This window comes from Cydia amplana, chromosome 26 (genome assembly GCF_948474715.1).
Source record: "Cydia amplana chromosome 26, ilCydAmpl1.1, whole genome shotgun sequence".
Classification (NCBI taxonomy): Eukaryota; Metazoa; Arthropoda; class Insecta; order Lepidoptera; family Tortricidae; genus Cydia; species Cydia amplana.
The window spans coordinates 7,330,055-7,357,151 of record NC_086094.1 but is presented as its reverse complement, the minus strand read 5'-3'; the positions used below and the strand labels follow the sequence as shown (position 1 = coordinate 7,357,151).

The 27,097-nt window shown below is 40.3% G+C and overlaps 1 protein-coding gene across 1 annotated transcript; it reads left to right on the top strand.

Annotated features, from left to right (window-relative positions):
- The first annotated feature begins 1,503 nt into the window (after positions 1-1,503).
- LOC134660103 (GDNF-inducible zinc finger protein 1-like) lies at positions 1,504-17,298 on the top strand. The gene is made up of 5 exons (XM_063515804.1): positions 1,504-1,584; positions 12,889-12,942; positions 15,025-15,136; positions 15,723-15,827; positions 17,170-17,298. The coding sequence occupies exons 1-5, from the start codon at positions 1,505-1,507 to the stop codon at positions 17,296-17,298; spliced, it is 480 nt and encodes a 159-aa protein (XP_063371874.1). The 5' UTR covers position 1,504.
- Positions 17,299-27,097: the final 9,799 nt, after the last annotated feature.

Genomic DNA, 27,097 nt, shown 5'->3' with positions numbered 1-27,097 from the left:
TTCACGAACAGGTGCATACAGTACGGTAGCAGGTTCACACGCAGCCCTGCGACATGGGCCTCAGCTAGCTGACCGTGCACAACCGACGCAAGCACGTGGTCGACACCAGCGAGCGGAACTACTGCGTCGAGTGCGACCTGCAGTTCACGAACAGGTGCATACAGTACGGTAGCAGGTTCACACGCAGCCCTGCGACATGGGCCTCAGCTAGCTGACCGTGCACAACCGACGCAAGCACGTGGTCGACACCAGCGAGCGGAACTACTGCGTCGAGTGCGACCTGCAGTTCACGAACAGGTGCATACAGTACGGTAGCAGGTTCACACGCAGCCCTGCGACATGGGCCTCAGCTAGCTGACCGTGCACAACCGACGCAAGCACGTGGTCGACACCAGCGAGCGGAACTACTGCGTCGAGTGCGACCTGCAGTTCACGAACAGGTGCATACAGTACGGTAGCAGGTTCACACGCAGCCCTGCGACATGGGCCTCAGCTAGCTGACCGTGCACAACCGACGCAAGCACGTGGTCGACACCAGCGAGCGGAACTACTGCGTCGAGTGCGACCTGCAGTTCACGAACAGGTGCATACAGTACGGTAGCAGGTTCACACGCAGCCCTGCGACATGGGCCTCAGCTAGCTGACCGTGCACAACCGACGCAAGCACGTGGTCGACACCAGCGAGCGGAACTACTGCGTCGAGTGCGACCTGCAGTTCACGAACAGGTGCATACAGTACGGTAGCAGGTTCACACGCAGCCCTGCGACATGGGCCTCAGCTAGCTGACCGTGCACAACCGACGCAAGCACGTGGTCGACACCAGCGAGCGGAACTACTGCGTCGAGTGCGACCTGCAGTTCACGAACAGGTGCATACAGTACGGTAGCAGGTTCACACGCAGCCCTGCGACATGGGCCTCAGCTAGCTGACCGTGCACAACCGACGCAAGCACGTGGTCGACACCAGCGAGCGGAACTACTGCGTCGAGTGCGACCTGCAGTTCACGAACAGGTGCATACAGTACGGTAGCAGGTTCACACGCAGCCCTGCGACATGGGCCTCAGCTAGCTGACCGTGCACAACCGACGCAAGCACGTGGTCGACACCAGCGAGCGGAACTACTGCGTCGAGTGCGACCTGCAGTTCACGAACAGGTGCATACAGTACGGTAGCAGGTTCACACGCAGCCCTGCGAAATGGGCCTCAGCTAGCTGACCGTGCACAACCGACGCAAGCACGTGGTCGACACCAGCGAGCGGAACTACTGCGTCGAGTGCGACCTGCAGTTCACGAACAGGTGCATACAGTACGGTAGCAGGTTCACACGCAGCCCTGCGACATGGGCCTCAGCTAGCTGACCGTGCACAACCGACGCAAGCACGTGGTCGACACCAGCGAGCGGAACTACTGCGTCGAGTGCGACCTGCAGTTCACGAACAGGTGCATACAGTACGGTAGCAGGTTCACACGCAGCCCTGCGACATGGGCCTCAGCTAGCTGACCATGCACAACCGACGCAAGCACGTGGTCGACACCAGCGAGCGGAACTACTGCGTCGAGTGCGACCTGCAGTTCACGAACAGGTGCATACAGTACGGTAGCAGGTTCACACGCAGCCCTGCGACATGGGCCTCAGCTAGCTGACCGTGCACAACCGACGCAAGCACGTGGTCGACACCAGCGAGCGGAACTACTGCGTCGAGTGCGACCTGCATACAGTACGGTACAGTAGGCTACATTTTTCAAATTTGCTGCCAGTTAGGGTGACTGAATTAGGTAAGGTATCTGAAACGTGTTAAACCAAGAAAAGTCTGCAGAGATTTTGACAGCACACGCAGTGCCAGTGTTATATAAGTAGATCATAATTTCACACATTCACACGTTTAACACATTCAGTGCCGAAAACCCGACTATCGGGTAGGTATTTTATGATTTCGTTCGAGATCGGGATCGTTGTACTACACCTTGTAACGGTTCAAAATACTGTGGTAATTTTGAGCTCGTCATGATACTACTATCGACATCTAGTGGCAGAATAGCTGTCGTCACGGATTAATTTTAACGCCATCTGTTGGCATCCAGAGATACTCGATCAGGTGAAAGTCAACTATAATTCTATATTATTTATGGTTATTTTTTTAACTTTAGATATCTTCTTTAGAGTTTAAATATTTAGGTTTAATAGTTCGAAAATATTGACACGCAATATAATTAGTCTTTTAATTTGTTGTTTTCCAATATTGTTTGGGACATCGTTTGCTACATGGCAAAATTTCTCGACTCCGCGTCATAGACGCAAGCTTTAAAAAAGAATGAAAGGAAATCGATTGTCGAACGCGATCCTCTCATCACTTGAGATCCGGCGGCATGTGAGCGAACAGCGTCGTGGTCTGGAGTCAATTCGTCCTGGGAGGCATCCCTTAAAAACATGCACCCACACTTCGTGTAGCAAGGTAAGTAGCAACTCGAAAGTTTAGTGTTACAATAATATAATTCAGTCTCTGCAACGTTACTGATTTTCCATTCCTTTTGTTACAGCACACACAAGCATGGCGTCGTGTACCGTGGTTCCTTGAAGGGCCAAATTAAAACTTATTTTTATACACACAGACAGTTTCAATGAAAATCCGGGTAAGAATTCGCATATTTATTGTAGGGAGTGTAGTTTTCCTTTTTTCCGTCTTTGTTCATATGTGGCAAATGACCACGTGGCAGATTGTAAGTTTTCCTCTAAATTCTTGAAGTAAGATGGGAGTTTTAATTATTGCTGGGTTTATTTCTGTAGGATATGGCAGGAAATGCACATGCATAGTCAAGGTGTGACATGTTTCTTATGATAATTCTTTTCTTTAGCTTTGATGCCGGTCTACCCATCTACCTATCTACCCATCCACCCATCGGTCCACTCCGTTACTTGGGCACGCTTACTCTTTCTCCGGGCACGTGTCAATGCTGGATGCCGCTGTAGCCTTGGGCTCGTGGTCCGTGCTGCTCACCGCGACCTTGGCGTGACTGGGGGAGTCAGTCAACTGGACGCGCGCCGACGGTTTCGACGCGTGTCACCGCGACTTTTGGCTGCATCCTCGGCACGCCACTGGAACAGCGTGGCCACGGCTCCACTGCCTTCTGCTACAGACACGTGACTCAGGTGTGGTCCAATCTAATCTCTCAGTTAATTTTAAAACTTTAACAAACACGACAGTGGCCTCTCTATAGACTTTGAATGCTCGGTGCATACTTCAGTGTTTAGAAATTGATAAACCTTAATGTAGACTGCGTAACCAGTCTACTGTAATAGTATTAAGCTTAGATACATAATAATAGCGTAAGGTCATCCTCTGTACTACCTACTTGTACTAACTGATAGTTTTTTTAGAATACATAACTGTCTCAAGCTCAAAGAAATAGTTTACTTTATCTTATTCTAGCTTAACCTTTTTTTTTGTACGCTGTACAGCGTGCTGGCGCCCATACATAGTTATAGATACGTTTAGTAAGTATATTTCTTAAGGAATTTCACAGACGGGTTGTGTGACAGCATAGCGTCGAACCTACGATCCCTGAGAAACACCACCGATAGTCTGCAGCTCAACAAAAGTGACAAAACCTGTTACAATTTTGGCATCCCAATTCGTGGGGCTACGCTTTCGCTTTTATATTGCTGTCGCAGTCTGTGGATTCTGAAAGAAATCTTTTATTGCTATTTTTTTGAGCTCACTAATGCACTGCGCACATCTTTAATTTTAGTTTAAGACGCCATGGTTTGTTCTGCTTGCTTGCCTACAACTTATTTAATACTTTGACCTTTGACTATGTATGTCAACATAATATATTAAAAGCTGATAAAGCTATTTTCTAATACTACAACTTTATAAATTGTGATACTTTTTGCTAAAAACAAGAAACTGTATTTTTTCTTTAAATTTTGATTATGAAACTCTCTAAACATTGACTACTCTGTACCAATCTGTACCTAAATTTTATCTCAATGATTTAATAATAACTCTGTATGTAAGACAGACTTATTGCTCAAAGATGCACTAATTTTTTTATGTAAAAAGAGACCACTGTTAAGTAAAACTTAAAAACATTATTTTTTCAAAATGCACCAAGCGACAACACTAAAATTAATCTGCCTCCTTTTCCCTCAAATTTGTTGGTCGCTGGTAAATTTCAGGTCTGCAGAAGTCGTTGGTGGGTTATACCTCTCATCGTTGTCTCGCAGCCGTCTCTGGTCTTCTCTGCACAGGTCATCTCTACTCGAAGGTCAAAGTTAGTTCGCTCTGTCTCACTTTAACTATTCTTATATTTATTTATTTATTGCTTTATAGGCCTTGCAATTTAGGGCTAAAGCGTTCTATTTTTATTACCAATACTTACTGAAAGTGAAGCTACTTTCTATGTTCTAACATAAGAACTCTGTACCAAGCCATTTGCTAGTACCTACTATAGTCATTTATGCAAATACCTACTTAATTATATTTTTTTGTTAGGAAACTTAGTTCTTAAAGTAATTTCCATTACCGCCTTACTTTTTCTTGATACTCTTAACTTACTTACTAATAGTTAGGTTAATGAAACTTAGTTTTTTTTTCTTACTAGAAGTAATGTTTACAAAAAAAACGTTACTCATCTCTTCTGTGTTCTAAAGAAGAACATACTGTACTTAGTCACACTGACGGTACCTACTTTTAGCTTTAGACATTATTTTATCTTACTTTAATAGGTATGTTATAATTTTACCATATTTTTCTAAGTCGTTGGTATACTGTAAACAAGACAACTTAAATATTAATTATAGGTGTAGTTATTCTCTTAAGAAACTTATCTCTTTTATTTTAAGCGATATTCAACAAAGGAATATTGCATAGGTATTTCTCTCTGTTCTAAAATGAACGCTGTACTATTGCCTCTGCAAAGTACAAATACCTACTTACTCTTGTAAATACTGTTTACTTAGAATACTGTTAGGTTAGGTCTCACTAAACTTTATAACTTTGCTATCTAAATGTTCCATGAACATGGTTGTAAACAAAACAACAATGCAAGTTATTTAGTTACTTTAATATCACTACATGTTTGAATAGTTTGGCACGGAGCCCACTGTTTACAAAACATATCTAGAACTTGACTTTTTTATTCCCCATAACTCAAAGTGTTTTTGTTATGTTGGATTTCACTTTAAATTCTTCTATAGGGAGAATATTGCTGGCTTGTAACTATTGCTTTTTGACATCGATGTTTCGTTGTTGAGGAGATTTGGATGTGACTTCGTCTTTTGATGCTTAAGGCGTCAGCTGATTTCCTGGATTCTTGAGTCTTGAATTGAAGGTCAGTTGTTCATTTAATAAAGTGATGTGATAAAGTGCTTTGTGAAGTGAAAATGGTGGTTATAAGTGCAGTGATGTGTTTATCCATGTTCCCTTGAACATTGGAGGAAATTTCGGTCCCATCTGGAGCGAAATTTTTCATTAAGCACTTATATATAACCTTCATTTTCGTTTCTTTTGGCGCTTATGACCTTTTGGAATGGGAAGCCTATACGTCAAGCTATATGCGTTCCGTTTCACGTAAAAACCTAATTGCATCTGTGATCAAGGGTTGGTTTTATGTGTCTTATATTGTGAAAATAATTTCATGGTGTGTTCCTACACATTTTGACACTGGAAAAGGGGAGGCTGAGGCAATTCGGTGCTCATCTCTTTTAAAACTCTAATTTTTTTGTGATGACTTTAAACTTTAATTGGAAATAGAAGATTTCTGAGTAGGTACGTTCTGCTTATTGTGCACTGTTTTCTCTCTCTATGAACAGTGTACGGGGATATTGTTTTCACTTCTGTTGGGACAAATTCTGAAGGACAAATACTTACGTAACTTTATTTCTTGATAAAATACTTGACTCTGAATACTTCTCTTTGTATCTCTGATAGGGGACGGAAGTCTTCGGTGTGTTTCTACACATTTGGTACAAAAGGGGAGATAAGGGAAAAATGTATCACCGGTTTCGACACTTAGAATATTTTGTAGTTTATTTTAATTAGGAACGGGTTTGACTGCTAAGTCGCGGTCTACTTTATTTCATGCATTGGATTCTCGCTTGCGGTCCGTGCATGGGGAGTTCGTGTTATTCTGATGCACATCTCCATGAAGTCGACAAGGGTCGAAATTTTGTTTTCTTCCTGTCTGTACGCCCCACTGTGGTGTTCCTGCAGTCAACCCTTAGCTTTTAGTGGTTGTGGTGTAGGCAAAGCTCGGACGTGCACCCCGCTTAGAATTTTCTTCGCTCGCTGCACCGCCGAGATTTACTCTCCCAATCTTCTCATTAGTCAATAGTTTCTTGCATGTTAGGTATAAACATATTTTAACTTGATAGTTAGCGTTGCATATGCCTCATGGCATGGTGAATATAGTTAGTAGGGCATTAAAAAAAAAATGTAAGTTAAACATTTTTTTTTATCTAAGTTAGGTGGTAATGTAACGGTTCAAAATACTGTGGTAATTTTGAGCTCGTCATGATACTACTATCGACATCTAGTGGCAGAATAGCTGTCGTCACGGATTAATTTTAACGCCATCTGTTGGCATCCAGAGATACTCGATCAGGTGAAAGTCAACTATAATTCTATATTATTTATGGTTATTTTTTTAACTTTAGATATCTTCTTTAGAGTTTAAATATTTAGGTTTAATAGTTCGAAAATATTGACACGCAATATAATTAGTCTTTTAATTTGTTGTTTTCCAATATTGTTTGGGACATCGTTTGCTACATGGCAAAATTTCTCGACTCCGCGTCATAGACGCAAGCTTTAAAAAAGAATGAAAGGAAATCGATTGTCGAACGCGATCCTCTCATCACTTGAGATCCGGCGGCATGTGAGCGAACAGCGTCGTGGTCTGGAGTCAATTCGTCCTGGGAGGCATCCCTTAAAAACATGCACCCACACTTCGTGTAGCAAGGTAAGTAGCAACTCGAAAGTTTAGTGTTACAATAATATAATTCAGTCTCTGCAACGTTACTGATTTTCCATTCCTTTTGTTACAGCACACACAAGCATGGCGTCGTGTACCGTGGTTCCTTGAAGGGCCAAATTAAAACTTATTTTTATACACACAGACAGTTTCAATGAAAATCCGGGTAAGAATTCGCATATTTATTGTAGGGAGTGTAGTTTTCCTTTTTTCCGTCTTTGTTCATATGTGGCAAATGACCACGTGGCAGATTGTAAGTTTTCCTCTAAATTCTTGAAGTAAGATGGGAGTTTTAATTATTGCTGGGTTTATTTCTGTAGGATATGGCAGGAAATGCACATGCATAGTCAAGGTGTGACATGTTTCTTATGATAATTCTTTTCTTTAGCTTTGATGCCGGTCTACCCATCTACCTATCTACCCATCCACCCATCGGTCCACTCCGTTACTTGGGCACGCTTACTCTTTCTCCGGGCACGTGTCAATGCTGGATGCCGCTGTAGCCTTGGGCTCGTGGTCCGTGCTGCTCACCGCGACCTTGGCGTGACTGGGGGAGTCAGTCAACTGGACGCGCGCCGACGGTTTCGACGCGTGTCACCGCGACTTTTGGCTGCATCCTCGGCACGCCACTGGAACAGCGTGGCCACGGCTCCACTGCCTTCTGCTACAGACACGTGACTCAGGTGTGGTCCAATCTAATCTCTCAGTTAATTTTAAAACTTTAACAAACACGACAGTGGCCTCTCTATAGACTTTGAATGCTCGGTGCATACTTCAGTGTTTAGAAATTGATAAACCTTAATGTAGACTGCGTAACCAGTCTACTGTAATAGTATTAAGCTTAGATACATAATAATAGCGTAAGGTCATCCTCTGTACTACCTACTTGTACTAACTGATAGTTTTTTTAGAATACATAACTGTCTCAAGCTCAAAGAAATAGTTTACTTTATCTTATTCTAGCTTAACCTTTTTTTTTGTACGCTGTACAGCGTGCTGGCGCCCATACATAGTTATAGATACGTTTAGTAAGTATATTTCTTAAGGAATTTCACAGACGGGTTGTGTGACAGCATAGCGTCGAACCTACGATCCCTGAGAAACACCACCGATAGTCTGCAGCTCAACAAAAGTGACAAAACCTGTTACAATTTTGGCATCCCAATTCGTGGGGCTACGCTTTCGCTTTTATATTGCTGTCGCAGTCTGTGGATTCTGAAAGAAATCTTTTATTGCTATTTTTTTGAGCTCACTAATGCACTGCGCACATCTTTAATTTTAGTTTAAGACGCCATGGTTTGTTCTGCTTGCTTGCCTACAACTTATTTAATACTTTGACCTTTGACTATGTATGTCAACATAATATATTAAAAGCTGATAAAGCTATTTTCTAATACTACAACTTTATAAATTGTGATACTTTTTGCTAAAAACAAGAAACTGTATTTTTTCTTTAAATTTTGATTATGAAACTCTCTAAACATTGACTACTCTGTACCAATCTGTACCTAAATTTTATCTCAATGATTTAATAATAACTCTGTATGTAAGACAGACTTATTGCTCAAAGATGCACTAATTTTTTTATGTAAAAAGAGACCACTGTTAAGTAAAACTTAAAAACATTATTTTTTCAAAATGCACCAAGCGACAACACTAAAATTAATCTGCCTCCTTTTCCCTCAAATTTGTTGGTCGCTGGTAAATTTCAGGTCTGCAGAAGTCGTTGGTGGGTTATACCTCTCATCGTTGTCTCGCAGCCGTCTCTGGTCTTCTCTGCACAGGTCATCTCTACTCGAAGGTCAAAGTTAGTTCGCTCTGTCTCACTTTAACTATTCTTATATTTATTTATTTATTGCTTTATAGGCCTTGCAATTTAGGGCTAAAGCGTTCTATTTTTATTACCAATACTTACTGAAAGTGAAGCTACTTTCTATGTTCTAACATAAGAACTCTGTACCAAGCCATTTGCTAGTACCTACTATAGTCATTTATGCAAATACCTACTTAATTATATTTTTTTGTTAGGAAACTTAGTTCTTAAAGTAATTTCCATTACCGCCTTACTTTTTCTTGATACTCTTAACTTACTTACTAATAGTTAGGTTAATGAAACTTAGTTTTTTTTTCTTACTAGAAGTAATGTTTACAAAAAAAACGTTACTCATCTCTTCTGTGTTCTAAAGAAGAACATACTGTACTTAGTCACACTGACGGTACCTACTTTTAGCTTTAGACATTATTTTATCTTACTTTAATAGGTATGTTATAATTTTACCATATTTTTCTAAGTCGTTGGTATACTGTAAACAAGACAACTTAAATATTAATTATAGGTGTAGTTATTCTCTTAAGAAACTTATCTCTTTTATTTTAAGCGATATTCAACAAAGGAATATTGCATAGGTATTTCTCTCTGTTCTAAAATGAACGCTGTACTATTGCCTCTGCAAAGTACAAATACCTACTTACTCTTGTAAATACTGTTTACTTAGAATACTGTTAGGTTAGGTCTCACTAAACTTTATAACTTTGCTATCTAAATGTTCCATGAACATGGTTGTAAACAAAACAACAATGCAAGTTATTTAGTTACTTTAATATCACTACATGTTTGAATAGTTTGGCACGGAGCCCACTGTTTACAAAACATATCTAGAACTTGACTTTTTTATTCCCCATAACTCAAAGTGTTTTTGTTATGTTGGATTTCACTTTAAATTCTTCTATAGGGAGAATATTGCTGGCTTGTAACTATTGCTTTTTGACATCGATGTTTCGTTGTTGAGGAGATTTGGATGTGACTTCGTCTTTTGATGCTTAAGGCGTCAGCTGATTTCCTGGATTCTTGAGTCTTGAATTGAAGGTCAGTTGTTCATTTAATAAAGTGATGTGATAAAGTGCTTTGTGAAGTGAAAATGGTGGTTATAAGTGCAGTGATGTGTTTATCCATGTTCCCTTGAACATTGGAGGAAATTTCGGTCCCATCTGGAGCGAAATTTTTCATTAAGCACTTATATATAACCTTCATTTTCGTTTCTTTTGGCGCTTATGACCTTTTGGAATGGGAAGCCTATACGTCAAGCTATATGCGTTCCGTTTCACGTAAAAACCTAATTGCATCTGTGATCAAGGGTTGGTTTTATGTGTCTTATATTGTGAAAATAATTTCATGGTGTGTTCCTACACATTTTGACACTGGAAAAGGGGAGGCTGAGGCAATTCGGTGCTCATCTCTTTTAAAACTCTAATTTTTTTGTGATGACTTTAAACTTTAATTGGAAATAGAAGATTTCTGAGTAGGTACGTTCTGCTTATTGTGCACTGTTTTCTCTCTCTATGAACAGTGTACGGGGATATTGTTTTCACTTCTGTTGGGACAAATTCTGAAGGACAAATACTTACGTAACTTTATTTCTTGATAAAATACTTGACTCTGAATACTTCTCTTTGTATCTCTGATAGGGGACGGAAGTCTTCGGTGTGTTTCTACACATTTGGTACAAAAGGGGAGATAAGGGAAAAATGTATCACCGGTTTCGACACTTAGAATATTTTGTAGTTTATTTTAATTAGGAACGGGTTTGACTGCTAAGTCGCGGTCTACTTTATTTCATGCATTGGATTCTCGCTTGCGGTCCGTGCATGGGGAGTTCGTGTTATTCTGATGCACATCTCCATGAAGTCGACAAGGGTCGAAATTTTGTTTTCTTCCTGTCTGTACGCCCCACTGTGGTGTTCCTGCAGTCAACCCTTAGCTTTTAGTGGTTGTGGTGTAGGCAAAGCTCGGACGTGCACCCCGCTTAGAATTTTCTTCGCTCGCTGCACCGCCGAGATTTACTCTCCCAATCTTCTCATTAGTCAATAGTTTCTTGCATGTTAGGTATAAACATATTTTAACTTGATAGTTAGCGTTGCATATGCCTCATGGCATGGTGAATATAGTTAGTAGGGCATTAAAAAAAAAATGTAAGTTAAACATTTTTTTTTATCTAAGTTAGGTGGTAATGTAACGGTTCAAAATACTGTGGTAATTTTGAGCTCGTCATGATACTACTATCGACATCTAGTGGCAGAATAGCTGTCGTCACGGATTAATTTTAACGCCATCTGTTGGCATCCAGAGATACTCGATCAGGTGAAAGTCAACTATAATTCTATATTATTTATGGTTATTTTTTTAACTTTAGATATCTTCTTTAGAGTTTAAATATTTAGGTTTAATAGTTCGAAAATATTGACACGCAATATAATTAGTCTTTTAATTTGTTGTTTTCCAATATTGTTTGGGACATCGTTTGCTACATGGCAAAATTTCTCGACTCCGCGTCATAGACGCAAGCTTTAAAAAAGAATGAAAGGAAATCGATTGTCGAACGCGATCCTCTCATCACTTGAGATCCGGCGGCATGTGAGCGAACAGCGTCGTGGTCTGGAGTCAATTCGTCCTGGGAGGCATCCCTTAAAAACATGCACCCACACTTCGTGTAGCAAGGTAAGTAGCAACTCGAAAGTTTAGTGTTACAATAATATAATTCAGTCTCTGCAACGTTACTGATTTTCCATTCCTTTTGTTACAGCACACACAAGCATGGCGTCGTGTACCGTGGTTCCTTGAAGGGCCAAATTAAAACTTATTTTTATACACACAGACAGTTTCAATGAAAATCCGGGTAAGAATTCGCATATTTATTGTAGGGAGTGTAGTTTTCCTTTTTTCCGTCTTTGTTCATATGTGGCAAATGACCACGTGGCAGATTGTAAGTTTTCCTCTAAATTCTTGAAGTAAGATGGGAGTTTTAATTATTGCTGGGTTTATTTCTGTAGGATATGGCAGGAAATGCACATGCATAGTCAAGGTGTGACATGTTTCTTATGATAATTCTTTTCTTTAGCTTTGATGCCGGTCTACCCATCTACCTATCTACCCATCCACCCATCGGTCCACTCCGTTACTTGGGCACGCTTACTCTTTCTCCGGGCACGTGTCAATGCTGGATGCCGCTGTAGCCTTGGGCTCGTGGTCCGTGCTGCTCACCGCGACCTTGGCGTGACTGGGGGAGTCAGTCAACTGGACGCGCGCCGACGGTTTCGACGCGTGTCACCGCGACTTTTGGCTGCATCCTCGGCACGCCACTGGAACAGCGTGGCCACGGCTCCACTGCCTTCTGCTACAGACACGTGACTCAGGTGTGGTCCAATCTAATCTCTCAGTTAATTTTAAAACTTTAACAAACACGACAGTGGCCTCTCTATAGACTTTGAATGCTCGGTGCATACTTCAGTGTTTAGAAATTGATAAACCTTAATGTAGACTGCGTAACCAGTCTACTGTAATAGTATTAAGCTTAGATACATAATAATAGCGTAAGGTCATCCTCTGTACTACCTACTTGTACTAACTGATAGTTTTTTTAGAATACATAACTGTCTCAAGCTCAAAGAAATAGTTTACTTTATCTCATTCTAGCTTAACCTTTTTTTTTGTACGCTGTACAGCGTGCTGGCGCCCATACATAGTTATAGATACGTTTAGTAAGTATATTTCTTAAGGAATTTCACAGACGGGTTGTGTGACAGCATAGCGTCGAACCTACGATCCCTGAGAAACACCACCGATAGTCTGCAGCTCAACAAAAGTGACAAAACCTGTTACAACCTTTATATGAAGAATTTTTTGTGGGCTTGCGCGGACGTCTTATTTGGCTGGGTGGCAAATGAATGTGTTATAATAACACCTGCACTGCGTGTGCTGTCAAAATATCTGCAGACTTTTCTTGGTTTCACTTCTATCTTTCATTGACCGTTACAGCGGCGCAACATTGTATTAATACATTTTGACCAATTGTTGTGTATTCGTATACACATGTAAAGTGTAATTGATAACAATATACTTACATTATTAATTATTACAGTTTGTTGTACAACGAGCACGTTAAACGGAGCACGAAACACCGCACTAAACCCAGGTAATTCATACTACTTTTTTTACCAATATATCGCCGCTATACTTACCCAACCTCATATCTGCAACAATCATTTGATGGAAATGTCGCTTTTCTTTCATTCGGAATACGGGTGTTTTTGTCATCAAATGAGTGTTGCAGATACGAGGTTGAGTAAGTATAGCGGCGATATGTCGGAGAATGGCTGAATTGTGCCATCTATCGCCTTGAAGAGGCGTTACATCACGCAATCTTTGACAAATAGAGCAAACTAGGGTGTTGGTACGAGTGGCGTTCGGCGCAGTTCCGCCAAGGCGTCATAGAGTGCGCTGTCAAAAACAAATGAAATCGAGAACAATTAAAGTTATGCCACAGAATAAATAATAGTACTAAGTACAGAAGACTCACTCTCTAACAAAACGCGTCTGTTACGATCAGCACAGATATGGCCGCTAGGTGGCGACAGCTCCACGCGCGGCTTATGGCTAGCCACCAAAATTGGGGCCGAACGGATGTACTTTTAGCTACCTGTATTAGCAAAGCGACGAAATCGCGGAGTGAGACACGCCTGGTTATGCTGTCAATCAATCTTCAGATCAGAGAAAGAACGGGAGAAGATGACGTCTGTGGCGGCTCCTGGGTCTAATCCACTGCTTTGCTTTGAATAAGAAGTGTAACGTGTGCTATGATTTGTAAACAGTCTTATCCAGTAAGGACTGAGTTGAATAACGTATTTCATTGACGAGGGCTCGTCATCCATGATTGAAGGTCCTGATGTGCTCCTGATAGTATGATACGCCCACGATTCCCGTCACTATATATCTATATATGTCACCGTAAAATTGTAAACATTCTTTAGATTATAATCTCGCTAGTTAAATTATAAACTGACGGTAGGGAGATTATAAACTAACCTAACCTACGTTAGATTGTAAACTAACGGGTTCACAATCCTACGGTGTCATACTCATATAGATATATATAACTCCGTATAAGATAAATACCTGGCGAAACGACCAGGGGGCCGATCTTTGAATTTCGATCGCTCGATTTCGTCACTCGAAAATCGGTGGAAAACGGCGAAATGCTGATTTTTGAAATACGAGCGATAGAAATTGGGAATCTAGTGGTATTGACCACTCGTTTTCAATTCTATTAGTAGAATTTACATGGCTTGTAGTGGAGATATTACTGAACGAAATACACGAAATCCAGCGGTCGAATTTCAAAAATCGGCCCCTTGGGCTCATTCTGTAGCGAATGGCTATACTGGCCGACTATTTCTGGCGGGAGCATGCACAAAGCCGCGACGAGTGGCGAAAGACAGGGGAGGCCTTTGCCCAGCAGTGGGACACAATATACGCTATTAAAAAAAAGGATAAATAAAGTCTAAGAAAAAAACGTACCTCCGAAAATTAAGAAAAAAATATGCTCGAAAAGATGGCGCCATACCTTTGGTCTATCTTGTAGAAAAATCGTTTTGACAGTTCGAAAAAAGAAACTGATTTGACTAGTAGTCAAATATCTTATGATTTATTCTGTGCCAGTTAATGTAGTCAGTGCCGGCCCGAGCCCTTGATCAGGGTAGAGCGAAATCGGGTTTTGGCGCCCTTCGTTGAAGTTTTCAAGCGTATTTTCCAACTTTTTTAGGGTTCCGTACCCAAAGGGTAAAAACGGGACCCTATTACTAAGACTCCGCTGTCCGTCCGTCCGTCTGTCACCAGGCTGTATCTCACGAACCGTGACAGCTAGACAGTTGAAATTTTTACAGATGATGTATTTCTGTTGCCGCTATAACAACAAATACTAAAAACAGAATAAAATAAAGATTTAAGTGGGGCTCCCATACAACAAACGTGATCTTTAACCGAAGTTAAGCAACGTCGGGCGGGGTCAGTACTTGGATGGGTGACCGTTTTTTTGCTTGTTTTTTGTTGATGGTGAGGAACCCTCCGTGCGCGAGTCCGACTCGCACTTGGCCTGTTTTTTTTTTACTCTTTTGCCATTTTGGCGCCCCCCTTGCCATCCGGCGCCTAGAGCGGCCGCTCCACTCGCTCTACCCTAGATCCGGCCCTGAATGTAGTTATAATATATGTGTGTTTCCAGAGTCCCGTGCCCGTCGTGCGACAAGACGTACAGCAAGCGCGTCTATATGACGAACCACTTCAACCTGGAGCACCTCAAGGAGAGCAAGTTCGTCTGCCCGCTCTGCGACAGGGTAACATGCATTCATAAACTCACGAACATAACCATAGAGAAAACAGTATATAGAGAACTCACTCCATACATCAGAGGGCCCCTATTCGAGATGTACAACTGTCAGATTTCGATTCCACTTCAATTCAACAGTTGATTGAATCGTATGTTCATCAACTACGGATAATATCATTTGGTACCACCAATAATTGAACAAAAATCAACTTTGTTTTATTACTACTTTAAGGTTCATAATGGTTTGGTTTGGTTGTCACCTAACTGTGGATTGCTAATGTCAGATTTTGGCACAGGATTGTTCCGATTCAACGCGATACGTCAAACGTCGCGTGTCGAATACCCCTCCAGTTTTGGTCATAATACGGTTTTGATACCAAAACTCCTATTATTTTCGTATACAGCATCGAGTAGCGGAATTATCAGTACGCGTAAGCGTATCCCTTCGTATGTATTAGCACTGATCAGTGCGAACGAATTTAAACCTTTTGTATTAAACAATGGACTTAAATTCGTGCGCACTGATCAGTGCTTAGACATACGATGGGGTATAGGCTTCTCTATAGTAATAATAACTCAACGGTTTTTTCCAGAGATTCTTGAACGGGTTCCGTCTGCGGTACCACGTGAAGTATTACCACGAAAAAGCTCCCAAGCCCAAGAACCACATGTGCAGCTACTGCGGTAAAGGCTTCAACGTACGTATGATAGCTGCTAAAGACGTTAAAACGATAAGGAACGGACGCTTTTCCATACAAACTTAGTACCCATTTTCCTCTCTCGATATTAACATTATAGAAATAAATAAATAAATATTATAGGAAATTTTTACACAAATTGACTAAGCCCCATGGTAAGCTCAAGAAAACTTGTGTTGTCAGTACTCAGACAACGATATATATAATATACACATACATAAATACATAGAAAACACCCAAGACTCAGGAACAAATATCTGTGCTCATCACACAAATAAATGCCCTTACCGGGATTCGAACCCAGGACCGCGGCTTCACAGGCAGGGTCACTACCCACTAGGCCAGACCAGTCGTCAAATTTAAGGAAATTCAAAGAAATTTATAATATTTAAAACTTTCGTGTCTTGAACACATTAAATAGATATAGATAGGGTCTATCACGAAATTTATTTTATTACCCGCGACCACGACCAGTGAAACCTGTGTCCCACCCGTCTATAAATGTGAGTTATATAATAATATTATAGAAATTTATTGTTTTTAATATTTGTTTTCGTAGCGGCAACAGAAATACATCTGTGAAAATTTCAACTGTTCATGACATACAGCCTGGTGACAGACACACGGACAGTGGAGTCTTAGTAATAAGCTCCCGTTTTTTTATTAGTCTGATCTGATATAACCTAAGCCCACCATTAAGTATGGCATTAAGTCCGCCCTATGTACATTTTATTTCGCCGCTATACTTACTCAACCTCGTATCTGCAACACTCATTTGATGACAAAAACACCCGTATTCCGAATGAACGAAAAGCGACATTTCCATCAAATGATTGTTGCAGATATGAGGTTGAGTAAGTATAGCGACGATTTGTATTAGGTATGTGTAATAAAGTTTGAATGACATATTGACAGTTTTGGAGCCAAAATGTCATTTTGACAGTTTTTGACCCAAAATAATATTTTGACACAAAATGACAAAGCCTTAACCTTTTGGACGCCAATGCCCGATATATGCGCACCGTAGGTTCAACGCCAAAGACCGATTAATCGGTCACAGACCACAGAGCAACATCGACCTACGTGCATATACATAAAGTTCAATTTCAGTTTTGACACTTCAATGATGTGGCGTCTGAGTGACAGCTTTTGTGTTTGACACGGCGTGGAAAAGGTTAAGGCTTCGTCACACAGGCGCGTTTTCCGGGCGCGGCGTGAGCATTTTATATGTAAAAGCGGCGCGCCCCGCTCGGAAAACGTGCCTGTGTGACGAAGCCTTTAGGGTATTTTCGAGTCCGACTCGCACTTGGCCGGTTTTTTCATGTATTCCCTTTAATTGCAGACCCGTCGCATCTTGGACAACCACGTGCGCACGCACACGGGCGAGCGGCCGTTCGCGTGCGAGCACTGCACCGCAGCGTTCGCGCAGGCCACCGCACTCAAAACGCACGTGCGGTCCGCGCACAAATGAACGCACACGCAAAGCTAGAGACCTAGAGCAGGGATGTTGCGGATGCAGATTTTTTGACATCCGCGGATGCGGATATTTTAAGGCTCACATCCGCGGATGCGGATGTCAAGATTAGGTACTTAGAAAACGTCAAATATTACATTTTTAGTATTTTTTTATAAAAAAAAAACGAAACGTTTAGTATTTGAGCAAGAATATAGGTGCGTTATATTTAATAAACAGTAACTTGGCCGACTTTTCTGGATCTAGACGATTTCGTTATAGGTAATGACGAAATTACCTATAGCACTTACGCCGCCGCTAAGACGTTCCTGTACCGACTTGTTCGACATCCGCATCCGCATAAGCTCCGCATCGATTTTATGCGGATGCGGATGTTGAAAATAATGCGGAAGTTCCGCGATTACGGATGCGGATGTTCGCAACATCCCTGACCTAGAGCATCATAGGGGCAGGCGTGTCTCACTCCGCGATTTCGTCGCTATGCTACAGGTAGCTAAAAGTACATCCGTTCGGCCCCAATTCTGGGGAAAGCCATAAGCCGCGCGTGGCGCTGTCGCCACCTAGCGGCCATATCTGTGCTGATCGTAACAGACGCGTTTTGTTAGAGAGTGAGTCTTCTGTACTTAGTACTATTATTTATTCTGTGATAGGGGGCCTAGAAAACGAACGCTATAGGGTATTTGACTGTGTTTAAAATAAATTATTTTACAGTTACACCATGCATGAAATAAGGCACCAGAAGATTAATAGAGAAATGTAGACAGCAACTGCAGTTATTTTTAGACACAATTTTTAAAACCCGTATAAAACTATAAAGAGTAGGTAATTTGATTGTGACGTCACATGCTAGTGTTTCATATAAATTACATAGTAGCAAAATCGTTTTGACAATTCGAAAAAAGATGATTTAACTAGTAGTCAAATACCCTATTGTCTCTCTATCACTCTTCAGTATTAGTGCGATAGAGACAGCGTTTTGTTGCGTTTCCCCGCGAACGATTGTCATCTAGCCCATAGAATTATTTATTTGGCATTAAGTCCTCCATTTGTACCAGGGATGTTGCGAATATCCGCATCCTCATCCGCAACCGCGGAACTTCCGCATTGTTTTCAACATCCGCATCCGCATAAAATCGATGCGGATTTAATGCGGATGCGGATGTGGAACAGGTCGGTACAGGAACGTCTTAGCATCGGCGTAAGTGCTAGACTGCTAGGTAATTTAGTCATTAGCCAAAAAAACTATTAGAAATTTGCAGTCAGGCGTGAGTGGGACTTAATGTACGGAACCCTTGGAACGCGAGTCCGACTCGCACTTGACCGGGTTTTTTAAATAAAAATTACTAAAATGTAATATTTGACGTTTTTTATGTATTTATCTTGACATCCGCATCCGCATCCGCGGATGTGAGCCTTTAAAAATCCGCATCCGCATCCGCGGATGTCAAAAAATCGGCATCCGCAACATCCCTGATTTGTACATACCTAGTTGTGTATAATTTGTGTAATAAAGTTTAAAATAAATAATTGTTTCCCACCAAACATACTTTTTAATACCGGCAAAACGGTATCGTCTTGGGTCGTCCCATTCGTTTTTCGTCAAGTTCTTAAATTAGTCCTATTCTGCTTTCGTCACGCATTCTACATGAAAGTCACCGACGATTGTGACGAATGTAGAATGGGTGACGAAAGCAGAACTAATTGACGAAAAACGAATGGGTACGTACGTAAAACGGTAATCCCACTTTGTTGATATGGAGTTAATTCAAATTTTGGGACGATAACCCTTCGCGCCTCTGTTTTGTAAATTTGCCGCTTTTTTCTACTGACGGTAATGGCTTGACAGACTATACATTAAGGGGCCCACTGATTACCAGTCCGATATCGGCCATCGGCCTGTCAGTTGTTCGGAACTGAAAACTTTTTGTTCCAACTGACAGGCCGATATCGTCCGGCGGACTGGTAATCAGTGGGCCCCTTTAGGTACTCAAATACCCATTTTGGTAAAATGTAAAACTCATTTATTCCTTGACTTTAAACAAGTATCATTAAAAAAGCTATAACTCCCGTCGGAGTAAAATGTACTTTAACTCCCGCTGCACTGGCATGGAATACCACGCTTACTGCGCAAGTGTGCTGAAATGGTAAAGCCTGACCAGTAATATATGATCATTGTCAAGAGGGCGCTGTTATTCTCATGTATAGGGTGACAGTTCAGTATAGTATCAGAAAATTAGTTCCAGTGAAATTCCGCAACATGGCGCGTGATCATATATACCTCAGGTCAGGTCAGGCTTTATATTAGGGCTGATGCGAAATAAATAAAACAAATGATTAGCAAACTAAATATAATTGAGTGTTCAGATGAAACTAAATGCTTTTGAGACCAAAAATACGGTATCGTCTTGGGTCGTCCCATTCGTTTTTCGTCAAGTTCTTAAATTAGTCCTATTCTGCTTTCGTCACGCATTCTACATTCGTCACAATCGTCGGTGGCTTTCAATGTAGAATGCGTGACGAAAGCAGAATAGGACTAATTTAAGAACTTGACGAAAAACGAATGGGACGACCCAAGACGATACCAAAAATACGTCTGAGAAAATTTTGAATACTAATTCACAAAACAATACAACAAATTATGATGAACGCACTGGCCCTTAATAGAAGTCATATTTTAACCCTTAAATGCATTATGATGTAGATTACATCGTATACTTTGATGGCCCGTGGCTCAATATATGCATATATTATTTTTTAATTATTATGATTTTTTTTCTTTATTTTTCTTACAATCTATACAACATTACCCATCTACATATTTCAATTTATTAGGAAATTATACAAATATCATGCATTTAAGGGTTAATATTAATAACATATAACTTACACGTAGGTATATTATACAAAAATAAAGTTGAAATGTATTTATTTCATCCATCGCAGAGACTTCACTACGCTTATACACCGTGTTTTTTTTTGATTTCCGTTAATTTCAAGGGTGCATTCCTGAGCTTAAATCAAGTAACTTTCTCAAAGACACCGATATTCTAATTAACTCCATTTCGGAGATAATCAATTTTTTTTTCCTTTATGGCCTCTACAAGCGTGTACACTTGCCTTGGGGCCGGTTTACATATTGATTAGTGTTTAGAATGAGTTCATACATTTGCTACTAAACTTAAGTACAATCTCGGTCGATCGATGTTCGAAATGACATTGATATGTCACGGATTTCAATTGTTTGGTTGAGTTAAATGTAATGCCCGTGTTACAACAACGCTATATGCTACATTTAATTAGTTTTTAAACTTAATTTTTTTTGTAAAAAAAGCAAAAAAAAAATTATTTTTTTTCAAAATTAACTATGCCGTTTAGTTCTCTTAAACGTACTTAACCATACCCCAAAGTTAACGGAATTCAATAAAAACACGGTGTATACATGGGTCATACTGAAAGTTTCTGGATTCTGATATATGAGAAAACTTATTTTTTCTAAGTGGCCAGTCCAGGAATTTTCAGTATGACCTAAGTACCTAAATAATATATTATGTAATACACCTATAACGAGTTATTAACAAAAGTGAACTTTAACATGTCCAACAGAATTATTTATTGGTTGATCTAAATACACATGTAAAAGAAAACTTATCTACTTGTGCGGAATAACTTTGAATATCGTTCTAAGTTAAGATCTTATAGTGGATTCGATAAAATAAACCATCTTTTAGAGCACATTTGTCATTTGTACATTTGTCATTTTAGCATCAAGGAAATAATAAGTGTTGGGCAAAAATTTAATTTATGGTAACAAGCTTTTATCGCTGACTGTATGCAAATTTTCAGCTTCATCGGAAACCGGGAAGTGGATCAAATTTAACTTGCAAGATTTGACCCGTACAAACATAGTGACATACATAGGTACATTCGCCATCAGATATATCGGAGCGGTCAAGGCGCTCACAAATATCTGAACACGCCTCTATTGTCAAGGAGTTAGAGCCCGTGTTCAGATATTGTGAACACCTTGGCCGCTCCGATGTATCTGATGGCGACGTACATTGCAAGTTAATAAAAAGCTTTTAAAAACAATTCACACTTTGTTCAGGCATAGTTAGATTCTGAATGGGCGTTACATGTAATATATTATGATAACTATACTATATGCTACAGCTGCCATTATGCTTAGTATATAAATACACAAATCAATTGAGGTTTTAACGGTAAAAGCACGTTATAGAAAAGTGAGTTAAGGCATTTATATATACCAAAGAATTATTGATTGCAATAGATGTAAGAAAAATCGTGGCCCCAGATTACTGAAATAGACAGCGTAATAGAGCTGTTAAACGGTGGAGTTTTCTCAGATCTCCTGTAGATGGCGTTATTATAAAAAAATTCGTTACATTTAAAATCGTTTGTTTCAAAACCATGGAGAAATATAGTAAGACAAGAGTGCTCACTCCATACATCAGTTCAGACTATTGATTTCAGTGTCTACATCTAGCATCGAGTAGCGGAACTATCAGTACTGCTACTTGACAATAGATGTAGCACCGACCGGAAAGTCTTATCTCAACAGCATAAGACTTTCCGGTCGGTGCTACAGCTATTGTCAAGTAGCAGTACTGATAGTTCCGCTACTCAATGCTAGATGCTAATAGTCTTTTTGGTACTAAAACTGATGTATGGAGTGAACACTCTATGTATTTCTTTCTCTATGTTCAAAACAGACGTCGAAATGATTGCTCATTTCTAAATAGGGTAATTCGCCAGTAACTGGCCGCCCTAAACTAAAAATGAACTCTATTCACCTATAAACAGAATTCATTTTAGTATAAGGCGGCTAGTTATTGAAGGCTGGCCAGTTATTTAAACCTTATACTAAAATGAATTCTGTCTATAAGTGAATAGAATTCATTTTTAACGTAGCTCCATTTAAGTACATTACGAAGCCCACCGTCGTGGTACTCGTGGTAGGCGCTCAGCTATCAAATTGTAAGCAGGGATGTGGTTTTATCGGAACCGAAAGCGGAACCAGATATTTTAAATTTAGTTTATCGGAACCAGAAACGGAATCGGAACCGAAAACGGAACCGGAACCAGAACCGGAGCCTGAGTCAGTACTATCAGTAGGTATACATTACACAACACAACACATAAAGTCCGTCAACCAAATCTTGTCAGTAGTAAAAGGCGGCAAATTTGAAAAATCGCGGGTTAGCAACACTGTGTTCGAATAATTCCAAAATGCGTGTCATCTGTGTTTTATCTGTGGAATGTGGATCGTGAACGACAGCCGTCACTAGCGATGTGACGAGTCCACTTTTTTTCAATTCGAATCATTCGAATTGATTCGGCCGCTGATTCGAATTCAAAATCGAGTTGACTCGACTCGACGATTCGCGTGGTTCGCGACACGGTCACAGGCACAGGCGCGGAGCGAGTTGAGACGGCGAGTTACGCGGCAGTTGTTGTAAAAAGAACCTTCAGGGCACGGAATTAAGGTTTATTTTTGAATGGCCATACTAGCAGTGAACTCGAGTTGGGATACTTGGGATGGCGAATCAAACGGCAGTTGTTGTAAAAAGAACCTTCGGGTCACGGAATTAAGGTTTATTTTTGAATGGTCATAGTACCAACTCGAGTTGAGACGGCGAATCGAGCGGCAGTTGTTGTAAAAAGAGCCTTCGGGCTACGGCATTAAGGTTTATTTTTGAATGGCCTTAGTAGCAGTGTGATAGCGTTGACTCGGCTCGGCGAGTTGGCGAATTGGCGATTCATTCGCCGAGTTAGCTAGTGGTCGAGTTGATTCGAATTGCCAATGGTCTTGATTCGAATTAACTCATCTGTAGGCTGATTCGAATTATTCGAATCAGATAACTCGACTCGCCCATCGCTAGCCGTCACCTTATTTGTTTTCATTTGGTTTTCATTCTGAATCGTTTCTGTTTCAAGAGATATTTCTGCTGTCACCATTAAATACCAATACATTAAATAAGAATAAGCAAAGCTAAGGGGCCTACAATGTACAATCATGCTCGTTGATGGTAAACATTACTAAAAATTGAGGTTATGACAAGTACACACTGGAAGAACTCTTTCGAACTTTTAAGATTATGTTCAGTTTTTTTGTTTTAGGGTTAAAAGGCATAAATAAAATTAAAACGTATGCCTAAATCTATCCAACAAGACCATAAATTGTGTCCTGGAAACCGTCCATAGGCCCACATGTCTAATATTTTCAGAAATCAGTTGTGACTATTTACAAAGATGCAATAGAATACTACAGAGTATTATGCTTGGTTGAAGTGACCCGGTAACATTGGTAACTTCATTATATTTTTTCAATTAATGACCTGAATTATAGTGTAAGCTAAAGTGACCCTTATCTTATTTACCTTTAAATTAAATAAACACCAAAATATCAGTTGTTTTATTTTTAATATGTAATCCTATTGTACAATATATACCAATCAAAAAAATTACACAGGTAAGTCATATTCATCCAGAAGAGTACACTAATTTACATTAACAAGTGGCATATTATATTGTAAATAACAAATATATGTACTATCTAATTATCTGCATTTTGATATGATTTTATTTTAGTAAACTTAGAAGACATAGATAGGGAACAAAGAGAATATAAGCACAACGATAGGGAGTTGTTTTTGATATCTTCAAATTTGTTTATCATTTTGATTAACATTGTTTTAACATCGCTTTTAAATTGTCCGTCCGTTTCAAATTTTTTCAATAAACCGCGAGTGACAATTTGAATTGACGTACGCAGGGCGCGCTCAGCGGAAAAAAAAATCCTTTGGTTCGATGTACATTGCTGCTTTTCTTAGCGCAATACTGCTCTTTAAGTGTTGCCCTACTTTAGTTTGCTTTACATTGCTACTGACAAGATTTGGTTGACGGACTATACGAATACGTACTTTAAATTCAAAAACACGGATAAACCAGAACATCTAATTACTGCAGCACGTGGCAAGCGGGGCTATGAGCGAATGACTGGTATAAACCTGTTTGTTTTTGATGTACATCGCTCATGTCCCGCTGCCGCGCTAAGCATTGACATCCGATATAACTTCCGTTTCAAAAGTAACGGAACCGGAACAGAAACGGATGTGTAATACCAAACGGAAGTTCCGACTTAACGGAAACGGAAACGGAGCTCCGTAACATCCCTGATTGTAAGCCCGAGTTTAACTTAGACATGGCACATCTTATACAATAATATCTGGGAGACCGAGTTTTGCTCGGAAAACATTATAAATCTCAATAATGCGCGTTTTCTCAGAGATAAGACCTAGCTAGATCGATTTTTCGCCGCCGAAAACCCCCATATAGCAAATTTCATCGAAATCGTTAGAGCCGTTTCCGAGATCCCCGAAATATATATACAAGAATTGTTCGTTTAAAGGTATAAGATAATCAATTAATCTTTGGTATATACGTACGAGGTAGATAATATTCTTAATTCAACATTTCAATAATGTGAAATGATTTTGTGACGGTACCTATTATGATCAATAATTATTACAAGAGTGTTTTTGTTTATGAAGTTTTTTTTTTGTAAAAGTGTTTATTAAAAAAACTAATAGTACATTACTGCAGACGCCGGGAAAGAAGGGCTTGCCGGGTGAGTAGGTATAGCCGGCCGACCGTAGGGAGGCCGGATAGTGATACGAAGCCGGCAAGACCTTTTCACGGCTAGGCATGTATAGTGCTTTTCTCAAACATGCAATGAAATAAAAAAATACACCACTCAAAAAAACAAATTCATAATCTTTATAATAAAAATCCAACTTCACAACTAAAGTTTTTTAATTTTCCTTCCAATCCCGCCATAATTGTTTTTTTTTTTACGGAAGTCGTCCGTATTTCGCGTGTGTAGTGTTCGAATAGACCTCATTAGGGCCATTATACACAATCTGATAATAAGAATCTCAATTTCTATAAATAAAATAAATGCAGAGGATTTTAAATATTGTCTATGGTCTCTGGTGACTTACGTATAGACAAAATTTTAAATTTATTCATCAACACATTGAATCATACAGATTCGTATTCTTAATATCAGTACGTTCGTGTATAACAGGCGTTAACACGGATATTTTGGTCCGATAACCATTCATTCACCCATTCACCAAAAATATAAAAAAAAAATATAATTCGGCTGTTTAGTCTGTTCATGGACACAGACCCCATGTTTACATTAGAATTAAAAAAAAAAATTACTTCCCGGCCTAGGCCTTCAATTTCGTATGAAATTCCTTTACAGTTCTCTGGAGTTGCTCCGCCCTAAACGTGATACTTCGAAGCCTGATATAACGCCCGGAGCGACGACATTTCATTGCATGTTTGAGAAAAAATTCTAATACTATATAATATAGTACCATGCTAGCTTATATAATTCATCTTTCTTATCTTATATTTTAATCATACATAATCGCCTAGCACAAGGAACTAAGTCTAAAAATGAGCCATAGAAACATCTTTTTATCCTTTTATGGGGTAAATACGACACTTTACCTAAATAACTTGATTGTACAGATAGAGTCGGACCAAGGTAACTCTGCATATGCACAGACTTTGCTATTAACAATGCAATGTTTGTTCCCGGCCCCATATTAGGATACCCTCCTCTAATTGAGGGGGGATTTAAATCTTCTCAAGGCAGAGGTGTAGGGTTGGAGCCGGTGTAGCTTTATTTGACGTTCATAAGCGCATTGTAATATGCCTTCTTGAATAAACTATCTTTTATCTTTATCTAACAAATTGTGGGTATGTCATTATAAACGCCAAATTTGTACGAAAATATGACGCTTATAATGACACTTTGTTCTTTCAACATCGGTGCAGAGTTAGCGTAGACGGACTCTAAATATGGACACTCATTTATTGGGAAATAGATTTGCATACATTTTATAGACACCTACTACTTGGTTACACGTGTATGGTCGTACACGGGTAGGTACCCTATAATAAAATAAGGGTCTTATTGTGCATACATTTACCTACGTGCATGTTGAGAGATTAGCGCGGCGTCTGAATATTTATAGCATACTTACCTTTTTAATCATAAAACTTTACATGCGTCCATTAGTATCATTTGTAAATAATCTATTTCTACTGTTAAAAGAACCTTTAACTCCCGTGTACGGATATACACGTGTACCTCGACAAACCCGTGTAATTTACCCCACTATACACGTGTACTTACTCGAAGACCTGGCATACGAAACAGACGAGTCCGCGTCAGTTTCGTACGCCAGCGTCAGCGTCATGTACTGTGAGGACTGCACGAGCTTCCCCGTGTACCCTACACGCCTGTACCCAACTAAACCTGTGTACCTACTCGAAGACGAGCGACGCGCTGGCGTACGAGACGGACGGGTCCTGCGGCGTCATGCACTGCGAGAACTGCGCGCGTTTCCCCGTGTATCCTACACGCGTGTACCCAACTAAACCCGTGTACCTAGTCGAAGACGAGCGACGCGCTGGCGTACGAGACGGAGGAGCCCTGCGGCGTGGTGGACTGCGCGTACTTCCCCGTGTACCCTACACGCGTGTACCCCACTAACCCGTGTACCTACTCGAAGACGAGCGACGCGCTCGCGTACGAGACGGAGAAGTCCTACGGCGTGGTGGACTGCGCGTACTTCCCCGTATACCCCACTATACCCGTGTACCTACTCAAAGCAGGGATCGGAACCGGTTTCTTGCAAAAACTTAGAAATAACCATATTTTTCGAATTATTTTATACTCGAAATGTAGGACTCAGTT